The 18,003-nt window shown below is 33.2% G+C and overlaps 1 protein-coding gene across 50 annotated transcripts in view; it reads left to right on the top strand.

Annotated features, from left to right (window-relative positions):
* The window catches only part of LOC129918435 (sodium channel protein para), a 559,170-nt gene that overhangs the window by 82,278 nt on the left and 458,889 nt on the right, over positions 1–18,003 (top strand). For 45 of the 50 annotated variants that reach the window (XM_055998988.1, XM_055998970.1, XM_055998965.1 and 42 more), the window contains one exon: positions 8,299–8,489. In XM_055998988.1, coding sequence (XP_055854963.1) covers positions 8,340–8,489 — 150 coding nt within the window. In that variant the 5' untranslated portion in view covers positions 8,299–8,339. The remainder of the gene's footprint in view (positions 1–8,298; positions 8,490–18,003) is intronic. The other 5 variants (XM_055998972.1, XM_055999015.1, XM_055999003.1 and 2 more) reach the window with 1 other exon arrangement.

Genomic DNA, 18,003 nt, shown 5'->3' with positions numbered 1-18,003 from the left:
CAGCAGTTCGTTGACTACCAAGTTCCATACTGAGAGAGTTGTGTTGATTCTGTTTGTTTGAGATAGTTTTTTTTTCGAGTAAGTACTCGATGTTCGTAAACAATACTCGACTCGTTTGGTTCTCTGGTACTGACCTCAAACAAGAGCTGAGATCCAAACTCTATTAACAATGACATTTTCTATGTTATACCTACATTTATGTTAGGTATCTGATCGAAATGCTTCTCGTAAAATTTTAATAAGAATAGAAGCACTAGGGCAGAATTCAATTGACTTTGTAGTTTCAAAATCAGTCTTATATACATACAAGAAGACAATATTTATTTCAAATGTAGTCTATTGAATTGAATAGACCCTTTTGAATGGAACAAATTCTTTCAAGAGTTTTTATTGCTGATTATGATTCCTTGGCATAAAAGAATACTCCAGCCAAAAGTGCTACTAAATCCATTGGTGCATTTCGGAGAAAACGGCAACACTGGTCGGTTTTCAGTTTTTTTTATTTAACTCGAAAACCAAGCCTTACTTTGAAATACTTCAAAGACACTTCATAGCGAATTCAATTATCTGTCAAGTTAAGGTGGTTAAAAAATTTTAAAAAATATTTTGGACCAAAATTCTAGCCTAAAATCAAAGAAAAAAAGTTAAAAAATTGACGATTTTAGTTCAAGGGGCATTTTGTATGTGTAACGTCCAAACTTTGTACAAATGAAATAAAGTAGAGGTAAAATCCTTTGATGCTATTTTAATTTTTTATTGACAAGAAACAACTTAAATGTACCTATTTAAAATTTATTTGCATCCTTATAGCCTTGTGTGCAATTTTGTGTATGTGCATTTTTATAAATACGGATCGAATGGATGGACGGAGAGCCATTAACTTTGGTCAATTGCATAGAAGAACATTTAATACGAACTCTTTTACTGTTTTCAATGGCCTGAAAAAACAACTTTTGTAAAATCAGCGACCAACGAAAAGTTTCTCTTGAAAAACGAAAAAAATACTCAAATGAGTTTTAAACAAAATAGCCCAGGCAAATTAGTAAATCAAATTGCTTTTTTCGCGGGACAAATTTTTTTCATGGAACGTGTTTGGCTGTAGGGGTCAAAATCATGGAGGTGGAAAATTTGATGTCCAGGCATTTTTTAAAATCAAAATAACATTTATTTAAAGTTTTTTTCTCATTTACCAATTAAAATAGTAGGCACGCATATACGAATATATTTGTTTCGGTTAGAAAAGTTTAAATTTCTTTGTTATTCCATTTTATATACCCAAAAACAGCGTTCCCGGACATGTCCATAACTCAAAAACTGATATTCAAATTACTTAAAAACACATTAAAGTCAAATATTTTTAAGTATTTCTTTTCTAAATACTACATATACACAATACTTTTTATAAATTGGTACATATCTTACAAAAAAATGAAGTTTTTTGTTTTTTTACACATTAATAAAAGTTGTCCCAAGAAAAATGACGCATAAAAGCAACATTTCTTAATGTATCAATATTTTAACCATCTAACTTACAAATTGTGCTGTAAGCAGTTTTTAAAGTTGATTTTATATAGATTTATCATTCCACGCTTATTTTTATGGATAAATATATAAAATGTATGCAAGAAGCTAGTTTTAGTTTCATTTTTAAGTAGCGTACATCAGTGGCGTAGATAGCTTTTTGCTAAGGGGGGGGATAGATCTAGTTCGCAAATTTTTTTAAAATTTTAATAATGCTTGTTTTTATTCTCTTTAAATTGGAGAAAGTTCTTTCGGTAGTTGACGTAGAAACCAGCAGTGTAGCTAATATCTTTAATAAAATATAAATACCAGGACAACTTTTTTCGGTGCAGCTTTCGAGCGCTTTCAATGAGTTCAAAGAGGAAGTATTTTTCCTTCTGATCAAATATCTTTTCTGAGTTTTTAATTCTTCACACAGAGAAAAATATGACCAGGACCACCTAAATACCAACAGATTTCCTTACTGAACTGTTTTATGAAGAAACCTTATCAACAATTAATAAGGTTTTTCCATAGAGATTTCTTATTATTTTCATGTACAAAATCTTTCAAAATTTTTTGTAAAAATTTCATATTTTTTCCAACTTGGCACTAGAACAAAAATTGTGACCAATATTTCTATAGTAAGTTGGAATAGGTGATCCCGTACATGATCGTATTTTTTTTATTAAAAAAACAAAACCGACTTCCATGGATCAAAATTGGGTTTTATGGTTTTTCTAATGGTACTGAACAGGCACCAGCTTTTAAATACCTACAAAAAGAATTATCAAAATTGGTTCACTCGGTCCAAAGTTATGAGGTGAAAAACACAAAAAAATAAAGTACAGACGAATTGAATAACTCCTCCTTTTTGGAAGTCGGTAAAACAATTAGGAAATCCCGATTGTTTAAATAAGCCGTGTTTTATTGGTACTCAGTATTTTACTAAGTAAACATTTTATGCTGCAAACAACAAAAAACGATAACTTTTATTTATTTTTTATAATCCTATATTGTTGAAGGGTCAAAAATGTATAAGTCTATAAAAACAGTTTCTCTGTAAACCAACAAATACAAAACATTTGTTTATCCTCAGCAATCATTTGTTGTTGTTTCCCGTGTAAAATTTTACTGAGCTAAGTACTGAGTTACCAATAAAACACGGCTATAATATTTCCTTCTTGGATGAAAACTATAAGAAAATCTTATTGTTTTTGTTCTATTTTATGTGGTCTAGTTTTTGGTAGGTAAAACTCAACAGTTTCATTAAATTTTTTAGCTGCTTTGTCTATTTCAGACGAAGAATCCTTAGAAAGAACCGGAAACCCTTCTAATTCGTTTTCATGGTTTGTACATTTTCCTCCAAGGCCCATTACATAGAAATCGAGAAAAAGATTGAAAACAGTAACACGAAAATATTCTTTACTGTACTTTGAACCGAAGGGTTCGAACGATATTTTTGTCGCTTCACTATTCTCTTATGTTTAACGCCAATGTCAAGGATTTCAGCTAATTTTTCCCATATACAAAAAACTTTCGAAAATGAGTTGTCTTCTGCCTGTTTAATTTTTAGTTGATCCCTTAAATCTTTAGCGAGCTCCATTGCTTGGACCAAGTCTAAATTCACTCTTTGAAACACCGACTTAATGGCAACGAAAGTTGGTAAACCATATTTATAACCTTTAAGCTAATCAAGAACTCGAAATCCATAGCGTTTTTTTCAAAGTGCACTTCTTCAACTTATTTATTCATGACTGTTTATACTGCACAATTATCGATCCCAATTAGGGGGGGATTAATCCCCCTGATCCCCCCCCTATCTACGCCACTGGCGTACATCAATTAACCGTCATTCCGGGAACGCTTGTTTTGGGGTATAGTTAGATTGAAATTTTAATTTTTTGGTGATATTATGATCAAAAATCGAGGCCACTGCAATATAATTTCAAAAATATTTCGTTTAACTTTGTGACATAAAAAATAAAAATAATCTTTGTACAACTGCTACGTTCGACCCCATCTTGAGTACGCTTCTCAAGTATGGAGTCCTTTTTATGAAGTTCATAAAAACCGAATCGAATCTATTCAACACAATTTTGTACGCTTCGCTCTAAAAGGTCTTCCTTGGTCCGACCCTTTCAACTTGCCACCTTATGAACATCGCATTCAACTTCTTCAGATACAAACTTTAGCACAGAGACGTGTAAATAATGATTTAATCTTTCTTCATCAGCTTATTAATTCCCAAATTGACGCCCCTGATCTATTAGCTTGTATTGGTATAAATTATCCGGGTGGATCTCACCTCCTACGAAGATTTGAACCTTTGCATATCGACTTTCATAGAACAAACTATGGTATTAATGAGCCTCTTAAGCATGGAATACACGATACAATCATCGCACACGATTTGCGTCGTACCGATATCGTTACCAATATCGAAAGAAAGCACATAAATCATGCGATTCACTAACGATTTCATTAACTGTCAAACAATTTTTCTCATTTTTATCCATTATTTGGTTGTTTGTTAAAAAAAAAATTATATAATATCAAAAACTAAATCAATGGTGAGTTGACAGCGCACACACGGTACCACCCCAATCTAATCAATCGCATACTACCTCTTGTTTTCCATCCTCAGCATTCGACCGTGCGATATGGGTACAGCGGCTACCTCGGTGCACACATACGATGCAATTATCGAATGCGATTCAAATTTTGTACGATAATCGGTACGATAATTGCACCGTGTATTCCATGCTTTAGTCGCATGAGTAAACTTTTTAACTTGAACCATTCATCCTTAGACTTTTATTTGACGAAAATGGGTTTAAAAATATTGTTTCGAACCAGTGCTCCACAATCGTGACTGTTAATCAATGTTTTAAGTAAATTATACATGTTGGATTTTTTGTACTTATAATTTTGTAACTTGTAAATTTGTTCGTAATTATTTTGTTTTATATTGTGCATGTGGGAGGTTGTATTTTTTGTCTACTAACCACTAACATGCACTTATGATGAGCCTCTGATTGTAGTTAAAAGCTTGTTCTAAGCTTACTACATCAAAGAATCTGAAGTGAAAAAAAAAAAAGGTCAAAACGTTATTTATGGGAACGTCATTTCCGGGAACGCTCTTAGAATCTGAATAAATAATGTAGTCTAACACTGATAATTTTGCATTTTTTGGGTATTTTTACTTAGTAGTCTATCTAAGCAGTGCCGGTTTAAGCACTACCGGCCGCGGCGCCCCTGGGCAAGATTGCAAGTGGCGCCTCTAAAAAAAAATTCATCTAAAAACAATTTTTTAAAATCACGAAAAAAAGCAATAGCAGATTATGTCTTACCTCTCATATATACTTGTTAATGCATTTATTAAAAATGTGCAGTGTATTAACTTAAAAAGGTTAACTTAAAAAAAAAATTAATTATTCATGTCATTAAGGCTAAATTGACAAGACTACCTTTATCTCTGACTTTTTTGTTTAAACACATTTAAAGATTAGGTACAGTTGGTCTTATTTGAACAATATTTTTTCAAAAACTTTTTCAACTAGGTACATTAATGTCGTTTTCGATTGGAATCACTCAATGATTCACTCATTCTGAATACAATAAAAAACTTTGAATCGCTTCCACCCAATTCTAAAATTTAATATCTGTATTGGTGAAAAATCAAATATTGTGTTTTGTTTTTTCACTAGGAGAATAAAAAACTTGCAGCACGCTTCTTAATGATTCCAGGCGCTTCCGGACGGCCAATCGAAAACAACATACCTTTATAAGTATAAGGTTTGTTCGTTGTGAGCTTTAGGGCACTCTGGGTCGCTCCGAATTCGTTGTCAAGCGTTTTTTGTAGCTCCTTTTTCAACCAGAGTTATTTCCTCTGTGTTCGATGTTCGCTGATGAAACTAAAGCTCTGAGGTGTTCGATGTAAAATGAAAACCCGAGAAATTCTGATTTTTTCACAGTTAATTGAAATGAGTTAGAGTGCCCTGGAGGGGGGAACAACGAACAGACCTATTTTTTTATTCTCACACACAAACGTAGTTTTTATGAGAAATGGAGAAGCTGTGAATTTTGGCATTTCTGGATTTTGGGTTTTCGGGATTTTGGGATTGTGGGTTTTCGGGATTTTGTGTTTTTGGGTTTTCGGAATTTAGGGTTTTCTGGATTTTGGGCTTTCTGGATTTTTAATTTCGGGATTCTGTCCGTCTCCCTTCTCTTTCCTTATTCATTACTATAGGGGCACCTTTGTAAAAATTAAATTGGTAGGAGGAATATTAGGATTGCTTTAGTCTTTCAAAAGAAATTGGGGCGCCTTGTTCTTCAAAGATGAACGAAGATTTTGGACACCATTGTCCTTCCGGAAGCCAAATAAATTAACCCAAAATTGGGGGGCGCCTTCATTCTTCAAAAAGTTTAGGACAAACAATACGAGCGCCGTTGAAAATGTAAAATAGAAACAAATTGGGGCGCCTTTGTGAATGTAAAAAAAAATAAAACATCGATTGGAAAGACTTCGTTATTTATATAACTTTTGTAAAAGTTCGGGGCGCCTGCGGCGCCCCTCAATTCTTGCGCCCCTGGGCGACGGCCCAGGCTGCCCCCCCCTAAAACCGGCTCTGTATCTAAGTATGGCTGTAATATACACTTTTATCAAAAAAGTTACAAGAAAACAAAAGAAAAAATTACTTATGGCCTAAGTGTTTCGGACGTGCATAAAAGCATTTTTTTTGTAGAAATCGATCTCTGTCCCAAGAAATAAAGTTATATTTCATTTATTTATGACCTACTACCTTAATATAATAGTATATCATTCAAAATTTTGATCCTAAGTGGGCTGTAGGTCTGTCTTGGTAATTTTAATATATTTCGTCGACGTTTCGGGCGTGATTACACCCTTCTTCAGGACTAATATTTTAAAATAATAAATTTTAAGATGTTTCTTAAAATTTGTGGTTGTTATTTTTCTGGTATCTCTTTTATATTTTTGTAAATATTTCAAAATTCAAAAATTGAAGCCTTGAAAAAGACGTTTCAATTAATCGAATTTCAAAATAATGAAATCTAAATTTCACATTTGATAAGAAAATCAAAATTTGACTTTGATTTTCTTATCAAATGTGAAATTTAGATTTCATTATTTTGAAATTCGATTAATTGAAACGTCTTTTTCAAGGCTTCAATTTTTGAATTTTGAAATATTTACAAAAATATAAAAGAGATACCAGAAAACTAACAACCACAAATTTTAAGAAACATCTTAAAATTTATTATTTTAAAATATTAGTCCTGAAGAAGGGTGTAATCACGCCCGAAACGTCGACGAAATTTATTAAAATTACCAAGACAGACCTACAGCCCACTTAGGATCAAAATTTTGATTGAAAAAAGGTCACGAAAATAGGATAAATTAGTATATCATTCACATTGATACTATTTCTAGACCCCTAAAGTCGTTTTGAAGAGATTACCATCATTTCCGGGAACGTTTTTCTAGTACTAATTTTTGGGGTTTTGCGGTAAATTGAAAAATATACATTTTTGTGCTCTGTCTTATTAACATTTTTTTCTTGTTTATATTTTAGAATCTATTTTGGACCATTAATTTTGAAACCTCTTTTATTACCTACATTCTAAAAAGGAGGAGTTTTTCTTGAATGTAAGCCTGATTTTGAAATTTCAAAGCCAATTTAATGCTACTATTGTTATTACAATTAAACGAGAAGCATTTCGATCAGATACCTTACATCAATCTATAACATAGAAAGTTTCATTAGCTGGCATTTTGGCATTGCTATCCGTATCCGCAGTTGGCCGATAGAAATAGAAGCTAAACCAAGCTGCGGACATAATTTTGACTAAGTGTATAAGTGAACGTTTTCCTTTCTCTTGGTGCGTGCATATGAATTTTTGTTCAGTGTTGATATATGGGAAATCCTACTGCGGATAGCTTTCCAAAAACAACACGCCTATTGTTAACAGAGTTTGCACCTCAGCTCTTTTTTGAGGTCACTACTGAAAAATTAAATTGAAAAAAAAAAAAAAAATTAAATAAGACATTACATTACTTTTAACTTAATATAAAATAGTGAAAATAGCCCCATCTGTTTGGGAGCTAGAGCTAATTTTTTTTCGCAAAACAGTGAAAAGACGGAGCTTAAATTTTGGCTATCTAAAAATCTGCAAAGGTGTCCCCCCGATCAAATTTCGAAAATCGTTTACTTGCGGTCACTCTAGGGTATTCACGTAACGAGATAATTTTCTACTTTGCGGAAAAATAGAAAAATCCGCAAAAGGTTTAAATGAACACCCCAGCAGAAAATAATTGCGTAAACAAAGGAAACAAACAGCTGTTTGTTAAACGTCAAATTGAACTTATAAAATTTGTTCAATTAAAAAAAAATAAAGTCAAGCTAATTTTGCAAATACTATGCAACAATAAAAAAAAATGTAATTTGCTCAAATAAAATAATATTCTCTTTTCAATATTAACATATTTTATTCGTGGTTATCTGAATAATAAGACATAAATCGCGTTCGAAAAGATATTCATTCCAGATACGAGTATCCCAAGTTTATCAGGTTTCTGCTTCAAATTTGTGAGATAAAATTCTATGATTTGCGGAATATTTTTCCCATACAAATTTTGACAGCTCATTTCTAACGATAGAAAATTCTACAGTTTCTATGGGTTTTCTGCGTTTACGTGAATACCCCTACTAACTCGTTTTATCTTTACAAGAATTTCAGCATATAAAACAAAGAATACAATAAGTTTTTTTGCAGGCCTTGGAAATCTGAGGCTCTCATCGTTGGCCGCATAGACAATGACAGAAGATTCCGACTCGATATCTGAGGAAGAACGCAGTTTGTTCCGTCCCTTCACCCGCGAATCATTGGTGGTAATAGAAGCCCGTATTGCTGCAGAACATGCTAAACAAAAAGAGCTGGAGAGAAAGAGAGCCGAGGGAGAGGTGGTAATTGTTAATTATATTATTTTATTATATTATATTATATATATGTATATATTTATAGATACGTATATGTATATATATATATATATATATATATATATGTACGTATATGTATTTCATATATATATTTATAATGTTATCAACAAATCGCATTACGTCTTTTATACTTAAAAACATCTTCCATAACGTAGTTCTATCCAAAGCATTATTATGTATCTCATTAATTATTCTAAGAATTTTTTAACCTGTTAGAAGCCTATATAATAGTATCTGTTGTAATTTCTATAAACTTGAGATTCAAGATACGGTTTTTTCGATGTTTAGAAGAATTTTTCTAACGTATTAAATGTATTTTTAAAACTTGTAACTGATTAGAAATCAATATTTTAGGCAAAAAGTCCAATATTTAATTTTTTTCATTTATAAACTGATGCACTTTATACAAATTTAGAAAAATATTAAAATGCAAATATCCTATTTCTATGCAGTTAATTCCTCAATTTTTTTTGGTAGAATTGAAAATTGTTTATCCTTTCCGCTGCGAAGATATTTTCTTTATTTTCAAAAATGAATTTAAGTAGAGAATTATTAGAAAAAATAACTTCCTTCGAATCCTTTTCTTCATAACTCTCAATTATATATTCTATATATATATTTTTATTTTTATAATCAGTTCAATGTATTACTATTAATTAATTATATCAACATAGACTTTTATTATTATTTTTTTTTTTGTAAATATTTTACTGTATAGTGAAATACATGTCGTAAATGAATATTCTTCTATTATATAAATGTAAAATTTTTTTAAATGGTACATGGTTGAAAGTAAAATCTTTAACTAAGTGTATGTTTGAAGTTCCCGCACTCTTGAATTTTCTTTGAATATAATATTGTTTTATTTCGATATAAAGGAAATATATAATGTAATTGTATTTGATTATGATCGAAAATAATATTTGCTTAGTACATACACTTAGAGAAATGATTGATATAATTTGGCATGATTGAGAAAAGAATCATGATATGTTTTTTTTTACCAAATACTGTATAAGAGTGGTTATATATTGGCTTAACATATTATGTGTCGTATCAAGTATTTCATTTAAGATTTGTTTTAATTATTTCTGTAACCAATATTATTTTGTATTTCTAATACTGGAGATTTTGATAAATTGTTGAAATAATGTTGTTTATTTTTGTATTTATTTTTTCTACCAATTTTCAGTTCATGTTAACTAAAAATTTTTCTTTATTTCAATTAATTCTTTAAAAAAACGCTTACTTAGTTAAAACAAAAACAGAGGAGTGTTAAAAAACTATTAAATATTATTTAATATGGTACACAAACATTTTCGTCGGTGGTGGATGCGACTATATACTATCTTTAAACTTAGAACTTTATAATTTATCAGCAGTTAAAGTACTTGATAATTATTTAGTTTCATAGATAAATAAATGTCTAACTATATTCGTAAGCAATACAAATAAATTATAATAAACTGTTTTTTATTGTTGTTGCAATTAATTGAAGAAATTGTTTAAGGGTAGTATTTTATTTCAAAATAATATAAATAAGTTTTTTTTTTATTAATGAGTTAAGTTTAAGTTTATTTTACAAATGAGGCATTAAAGGGAAATGGGAATCTTGTGACGCATTTTTGCGCATAACACTTTATATACATACATATCGCATACATCAGTTAATTAAAATTAGGTATATAAAAGTTGTGAAATTAAATTAAAATAATAAAAGTACATCCAAAATTGAAGTTTTTTGAAAATCTTATTATTTTATTTTGTCTTATTTTGTTTTATTTTATTTTATTTTATTTTATTTTATTTTATTTTATTTTATTTTATTTTATTTTATTTTATTTTATTTTATTTTATTTTATTTTATTTTATTTTATTTTATTTTATTTTATTTTATTTTATTTTATTTTATTTTATTTTGTTTTATTTTATTTTATTTTATTTTATTTTATTTTATTTTGTTTTATTATATTTATTTGATTTATTTGATTTGAGTTTAAGATATATTTATATATATCGCACTAGTATTACAAGACTGTTGTAACTCAAAAAAAATTTTCTCGCTGAATCAGCGAAAAAAATGTTTATTTACAAACATTTAAATTATAAAAAAAATAATTTTTTCTTCAAGTTCCTTTATAAAAATAATGCAATTAACTATTCTGCAATTATTTAAAATATTAGATATAAAAAAATTTTGAGTTACACCAGTCTTATAATACTAGGGCGATATATATATTATACGCAACTTGGAGATAAAAACCACAAAATGTTTATTAAACCACAAATTGCTTTATGTATACCTATTGATTTTGTCAATATTATAACTTGAAGGTGTATTTTAAGTCCTGATGCTAAGTTAGTTTCCCTCATTCTGAAGACTCTAGTTTTGAATATCCAGCCAATACAAATAAAAACATAAGCTTTTTTAAAACAACAGTTTCGAGTTTATTTTGTCTATTTTCAACTAAAAACTCGAAATTGTTGGTTTGTAAAGTTTTAATAAATTGAGTTCTACTGGTTGAATCAAAGTCTTCAGATTTAGAAAACATTGTCCCTCTAAGGCCAAAATCATGAATGTGAAAAATTGAAAAATGTATAAGGTCTGTTTTCAAAGCTAATCGCTGTCGTAAATTGTAACCGAATTCAAAATTTACCGATCGGAAATATTAATATAAATGCATTATTCTGACTCAACTTTTGGCAAAGTTTCAGTTATGAACAACAGAGATTGGCGAATTATTTATCAATGATAGAAGATAGAAGCAAAGTAAAAAAAATAGTTTCCACATTCATGGTCATGGGGAAGATTAGGCCTTACCAATAATCAAATTTAAAGCCCACATAAATATTTAACTGAATTCTACATATGTTATGGTGAAATATTATTTCACCATAACCAATTTAACATTCAGGTTAAAGGCTTACACTTGGTTAAATCTTATGATTGGGAAACTCAACTATAAAATTTTACCAAGCTTTAGCCTTAAACCTGACTATTAAATTGGTTACTGGTATGTTGAGTTCAATAAAATATTTAAGTGAGCTTTAAATTTGATTATTGGTTAGGCCTATTATATTTGAAATAAAAATAGAATTCAATTCGTCCTTTCAATATTGCACGATGAATTAGCAATAATAATATTGTAAAATCTTAAACTCTTAATGCAATAATACAGCGAAACGCCCTTAGTTCTTTCATTTGGTATAAAATTGATCATTTGCCGTCCAAAATGGCCATCCTTTTTCAATTTGTATTGTTAAAATATAGATACCATATCAAATTCAATACATAGAAATGCTGAGCTATTTAAACTATACGGCTCATTATTTTACTTTAAATTGTAGTCTATTAGGCTTTTCGCAAAGGTTTTCTGTAAGATACGACTGAATAATAGAGTATAGTAGAATAAGTTTAACAACACAATTATGGGGTCTTGAGTATAAGCAACCTTATCCAATACTTTAAAAAATATGTATTTATTCAGTAGGTATGAAATTTATAGAGTATTAATAGAGTACAGTCAAATAAGGCTAAAAAACGTAAACCGCGGCATGAATGCTAATAGAGTTTTTGCTCAAAATCTCCGTTTTGGCAATCTATAACTTACATCAAAAGTTTAGAATGGTAATGATGATGAAACGTTCATGCAAAATCATTACGTGTACTTAATTTTTAAATCAAAGAGGTTTTCGCTGATTTTGGGTTGTTTTTCCCTCAGTGTGTATTTAATACCATAGTCTATTTTCGTTAATTTCTTCATCATGCGGTTTGATGCTGAAAATTGCGACTTGCGGACATGAAATTTTTTTTTAGACTTTTGAGGTAAACAGTGCCGGTTAAAGCACTACCGGCGCCCCTGGGCAAGATTGCAAGTGGCAAATCACGAAAAAAAGCATACTTTTTAATGCATTTATGTAACAAAGTGCAGTTTATTAAAGTATATTAGTTTAACTTAAAAATAAATAAATTTTAATGTTACCTACTTCTCAGGCTCAATTGACAAGTTTACCTTTATCTCTGACTTTTTTGTTTTAACACATTTAAAGAGATGTAGATCCAGTAGATACAGTTGGTTTTATTTGAACAATATTTTTTCAAAATCTTTTTCAACTACCTATATGAATGTCGTTTTCGAATGGAATCAATCAATGATTCACCCATTCTGAAATCCAATAAAAAAGTTTGAATCGCTTCCACTCAATTCTGTTTGGTGAAAAATAAAAAAAAATGTTTTTGTTTTTGTTTTTTCACTAGGAGAATTTGTTTGACGTTTAATTATTAAATGTCGTTTTCGATTGGCTCTCCGGAAGCGTCCGGAATCATTCAGAAGTCTTCTGAAGGTGTTTTATTCGCACGAATATGACAGACAGAACCTACTCAGAATAATCTTGAATTCAAAACAGAATTCACTCAAAACCACTAATATTTAAATAATCAAACCAAATTTCCTAGTAGAAAAGCAAAAAATATTTATTTGATTATTCAACAATACAGATATAAAATTTCAGAGTTGAGTGGAAGCGATTCGGACTGTTTTATTGGATTTAAGAATGAGTGAATCCTTGAGTGAAACCACTCGAAAACGACATAGGTAAGTATAAGTGATTTTGAGTGAATTCTGTTTTGAAATCAAGAAGAGAATTTCTCGTCTGAGAGGCGAAGCATTTTCGTGCGAATAAATAAACGCTTTCAGCAGGCTTCCAACTATTTTTTTTTATTCTCACACACAAACGTAGTTTTTATGAGAAATGGAAGAACTGTCAATTTTTCAAGAGTTGGGAAATATGAGCTCGGGAGTAGTTCTCGCGTCTAGTTTAAAATAAATGAAAATTGTGGACAATAAGAATAATAAATACCGAAAGTTTTAGTGCTTACGTTGCACCTACATATTTGCAACTATGTAAATCTTCATCTATTTAATTCTTTAAAGTACAATATTTTACAAATAACCCATTTTAATTTTGTTAAGACACATAAATATGACAGTACAGGGGCCTATTTCATAGATAATGCATTACATACATTGTATGATATTGACAGTTCTGATGTATTATTTTTGTTTCATAGAAAATTTGTATGAAGAACTGTCATACATCAGTGTATGAACGGAGAATCGACTGGAAGTATTCCAATGTTGTATGATACTGTTTCATAGAAATTTATCATACTGTAATGTTTTATTCCGGGTTCACAATAAAACTTATTTAATTTCCACTTATATTTCCGTTCAAATAAGAACACTTTTTATTTCAACTCAATTTACTTTTATCATTCGCTCAAACAAACACACTTTAAAATCACTTTATTTACTACTAACAATTCGCAACACTTTATTTCACTTTGTACTGTACTCTTTCACTTTCAAGATTAAACTGTATCCGGTCGGTGTCTACGCTGCCCTTTTATACCGGAATCTCGAGGCTCGAGAACGTCCTCGAAGGCTCTCGTCCCTGTCTCTCGAAACTTCCTTTCCAGGAAGGGCATTTCATACTTCCAGTCTAGTGGGATATTTTGAGATGTGTTCAGTGGGATATTTTGAGATGTGTTCAGTGGGATATTTTCTTAATTACTAAAGGTCCGTTCACATTTCCACCTTTGCAGTAGTAGGTAGTGTGTTCAGACTTCTATCTTAAAAGTAGTTCAGTAATTCATCGTTACATTGCCCCCCTCTTAGGATTGTTCGTCCCGAACAACTCCATTGCTTCTTTCACCATTATAACGATGTAAACGGTCACAATGAACTACCTTTAGTTTGCCTCTTACCCCTCTTTGTATACGGTAAACCACGTCGTTAATTCTGGTTATTACTGTGTAAGGGCCTTCCCAGTTTTGTTGTAGCTTCGGTGATAGCCCCTTTTGTCGGTGGGGATTGTAAAACCACACAAGTTCTCCTTCTTGAAACCCTGTTGCTGTCGCTCGTGCGTCATATCTTGTTTTCATCCTGTCACTAGACGCTTTTATATTTGTCCTTGTCCGTTGGCGAATGTCAGCCAGTGTTCCTTTCAGGTTATCTACGTACTCATCCATTTCATGTGGCTCGTTTGGAACACTTCCAAATTTTATCTCACTTGGCAGGCGTATTGTTGAGCCAAATAGGACTTCCGATGGTGTATGTCCAGTAGAACTATGTGTTGCACTTCTATAGGCCATCAAGAATAATGGAATATGTCGGTCCCAGTCTCGTTGATTATCATTGACTACTTTTGACAGATGTTCCTTAAGTGTCCTGTTAAATCGCTCAACCATCCCATCAGATTGTCGATGAAGCGGTGTTGTTCGCGTCTTCTTGATGCCAAGGAGTGAGCAAACCTCTTGAAAGATCTTAGATTCGAAGTTCCTTCCTTGGTCGGAATGAAGTTCCATGGGTACTCCGAACCTGCTCACCCAATGAAAGACAATCTTATCCACAACTGTTTTGGTTTCCTGGTTTGGAATGGCAAATGCCTCAGGCCATTTGCTGAAGTAGTCCATCACTACAAGGATGTATCGATTTCCGTTGTTGGTTTCGGGAAAAGGACCTGCTACGTCTATTGCAATTCTTTCAAAAGGTCCACCCACATTGTACTGCTGCATCTTGCTTTGGATTTTTCTAGCTGGTCCTTTGCTAGCGGCACAAGTATCACATTTTCGGCACCACTTTTCAACGTCTTCTCTCATACGTAACCAGTAGAATTGCTGTCGTAGCTTTTCCAGCGTCTTGTTGATGCCTAAATGGCCTCCAGAAATGCCACCGTGCATCTCTCGGAGAACATCTTTTACCTTTGACTGAGGTACGACTAGCTGCATTACATAGGATTTACCATCTGCGGATTCCCATTTACGCCTGAGTAGCCCTTCTTGCACATGAAGTGAGTCCCATTGTGCCCAATATGCTTTTAGAGTGGGGCTTCGGTCGGAGATGTCGGCCCATTCTGGTTTCTCTTGATGTTCCTTCCATGCAAGGATGGGTTCGATGTCCGAATCTTCCTGTTAGGCCATTCTGAGTTCTTCATTACTCCAGCCGCAAATGGGATCAGCTCTCGTTCTTCTAACAGCGACAACTTCCTTTTCTTCTAGTCGTGTGCAATGCTTGCAGTCTTGCTTGCACGGGCGCCGAGATAATGCGTCTGCATTTGAATGCAGCTTTCCTCTTCGATGTTGAATCTGACATTGATACGTCTGAAGTATCTCGATCCATCTTGCTACTTGACCCTCTGGATTTTTGAAGTTCAAAAGCCAATTTAGCGCACCATGATCTGTGCGAAGAAGGAACTTCTGTCCATAGATGTACTTATGGAAGTGCTTTGTTGCCAATACTAGAGCTAGAAGTTCCCTTCTGGTCACGCAATAGTTTCTTTCTTGTTTCGAGAGTACCTTGCTGAAATAGGCAACGACCTTTTCTTCTCCGTCATGAACTTGCGATAAAACAGCACCAACTCCAACATAACTTGCATCTGCGTCAATGATGAATTGTTTGCCTGGAGTCGGATAGGTCAGCACAGGAGCTTCACATAACCGCAGCTTTAGTTCCTGAAAGCTTTTCTCACACTCACCTGACCATTTAAAGGGTTTACCCTTCTCCGTAAGTTGGTGCAAGCTTTTGGCGATTCTCGCAAAATCCTTCACAAATCGTCGATAGTACGTTGCCAGACCGAGGAAACTCCGAAGTTGATGCTTGTCCTGAGGAGTTGGCCAGTTCTTCACAGTGTCAACTTTTTCAGGATCAGTCTTCACTCCTTGGGATGAGATGATATGCCCCAAATATTTAACCTCGGTCTTGAAAAGTGCACATTTCTTTGGATTCAACTTAAGATGTGCTTCTCGTACACGGAGAAAACATAACGCCAGGGATAACTTTACTTCTAGTATATTTAATCAGAATAAAGTTGAATATACCAGAAATAAAGTTAAATGTTAAATTAAATAATAGGTTTTCACAATGGTCATCAAATGTTTTTCCGTAAACGATGACATCATCCAAATAGACTAGGCAAGATTTCCAGGTTAATCCATTCAAAACGCACTCCATCAAGCGCTCAAAAGTAGCTGGGGCATTACATATCCCAAACGGCATGACATTAAACTGCCACAGACCATTTCCTGTGGAGAAAGCCGTCTTTTCCCGATCTTCTGGATGGATTTCTACCTGCCAGTAGCCACTCTTCAAGTCCAAAGTCGAAAACCATTGTGCTCCTTCCATTGCATCTAGAGTATCGCTGATTCTTGGCAGTGGGTAGCTGTCTTTCTTCGTCACATCATTCAGCCTGCGGTAGTCGACACAAAATCGAGTGCTTCCATCTTTCTTTTTGACGAGAACTACCGGTGATGCCCAAGGGCTTTTGGAAATTTCGATCAGCCCATCTTTCTTCATTGTCGATATCATTTCTTCGACTTCACCTTGTTTGGCCAAGGGAAGACGTCTTGCTGGTTGACGAATCGGCCTAGCATCTCCTGTATCGATTCGATGCTGCACCAGTTGTGTTCGGCCGTACTGCCCGCTGGGGGAAGAGAAGATATCAGCATATTCGTGAAGAAGCCTTCCCGCAACATTAAGCTGATGTTGACTCAAGTTGTCTGAATTGAGAATTTGTTTCTTTAGTTTCTCCGAATTCATAGTCATCTGTGTATCCACCTCGTTGATCTTAGTTATTGCGGCCACAGATTTACATTGCCCAACAACTTCTCCTTTCTTAAGCTTGATTGGGTACGGTTTGATGTTAAGTATCCGTACAGGTACCATGTTGTTCTTTGGTGCCACAAGAGTCTTCCCGATGATGATGCTTTCGGAACTTTGCTCAACTTCTGGTTCAACCATGAGGTATCGATGGCTTCCAAAGTTCCCCTTTAACTTGGTCCACACAAAAACTTCTGAAGAAGGAGGCAGGCACATGTCTTCTTTGATGACAGTTCTAATTGTTGTCGAGTTTTCAGTGCCATAGACCATTGGAATCTCTACATTTCTGTATTTCAGGACTTGATTACCGATATCCAAAATGATTCCATGCTCCTTCATGATGAAGTCGATTCCAATGATGCACTCGTCACATATATCTGCCACCAAAAACACATGCGAAAACTCTAGTTCTGCCATACGGATCGTAAGACGAACTTCACCGTACACCCTTGCTGCTTCTCCTGTGGCGGTCTTCAGACGGTAGCTGTTGGTGTTATGTAGCCACGTCATCTTCACCAAGTCTCTTCGTACAATGGAGGCGGTGGCACCGGTGTCAATTGTAGCCACGTGTTGTTTGTTGTTTATGGTCGCCTCCACTGTCAGACTTTTGTTGTCTCGTTTAGTCTGTGAGACTTGAATTGTGGTTCTGGGGCCATCGATACCAGAAACCAGCTTCTGCCCCTCGAAGTTGGTTCTTACTCGTTTCCCGAATGGGAATCAAGTTGAGGATGAGCGTTGGTTGTATCGCTTACCTGTTGTTGGGCAATATTCCTGTTTCCACAGAGTTGGCAAGCAGTTCTTCTTGATGGCAATCTGCACTGCCG

Source organism: Episyrphus balteatus, chromosome 4 (genome assembly GCF_945859705.1).
Source record: "Episyrphus balteatus chromosome 4, idEpiBalt1.1, whole genome shotgun sequence".
In the NCBI taxonomy this organism is placed as follows: domain Eukaryota; kingdom Metazoa; phylum Arthropoda; class Insecta; order Diptera; family Syrphidae; genus Episyrphus; species Episyrphus balteatus.
This window is presented reverse-complemented; position numbering and strand designations above follow the sequence as displayed.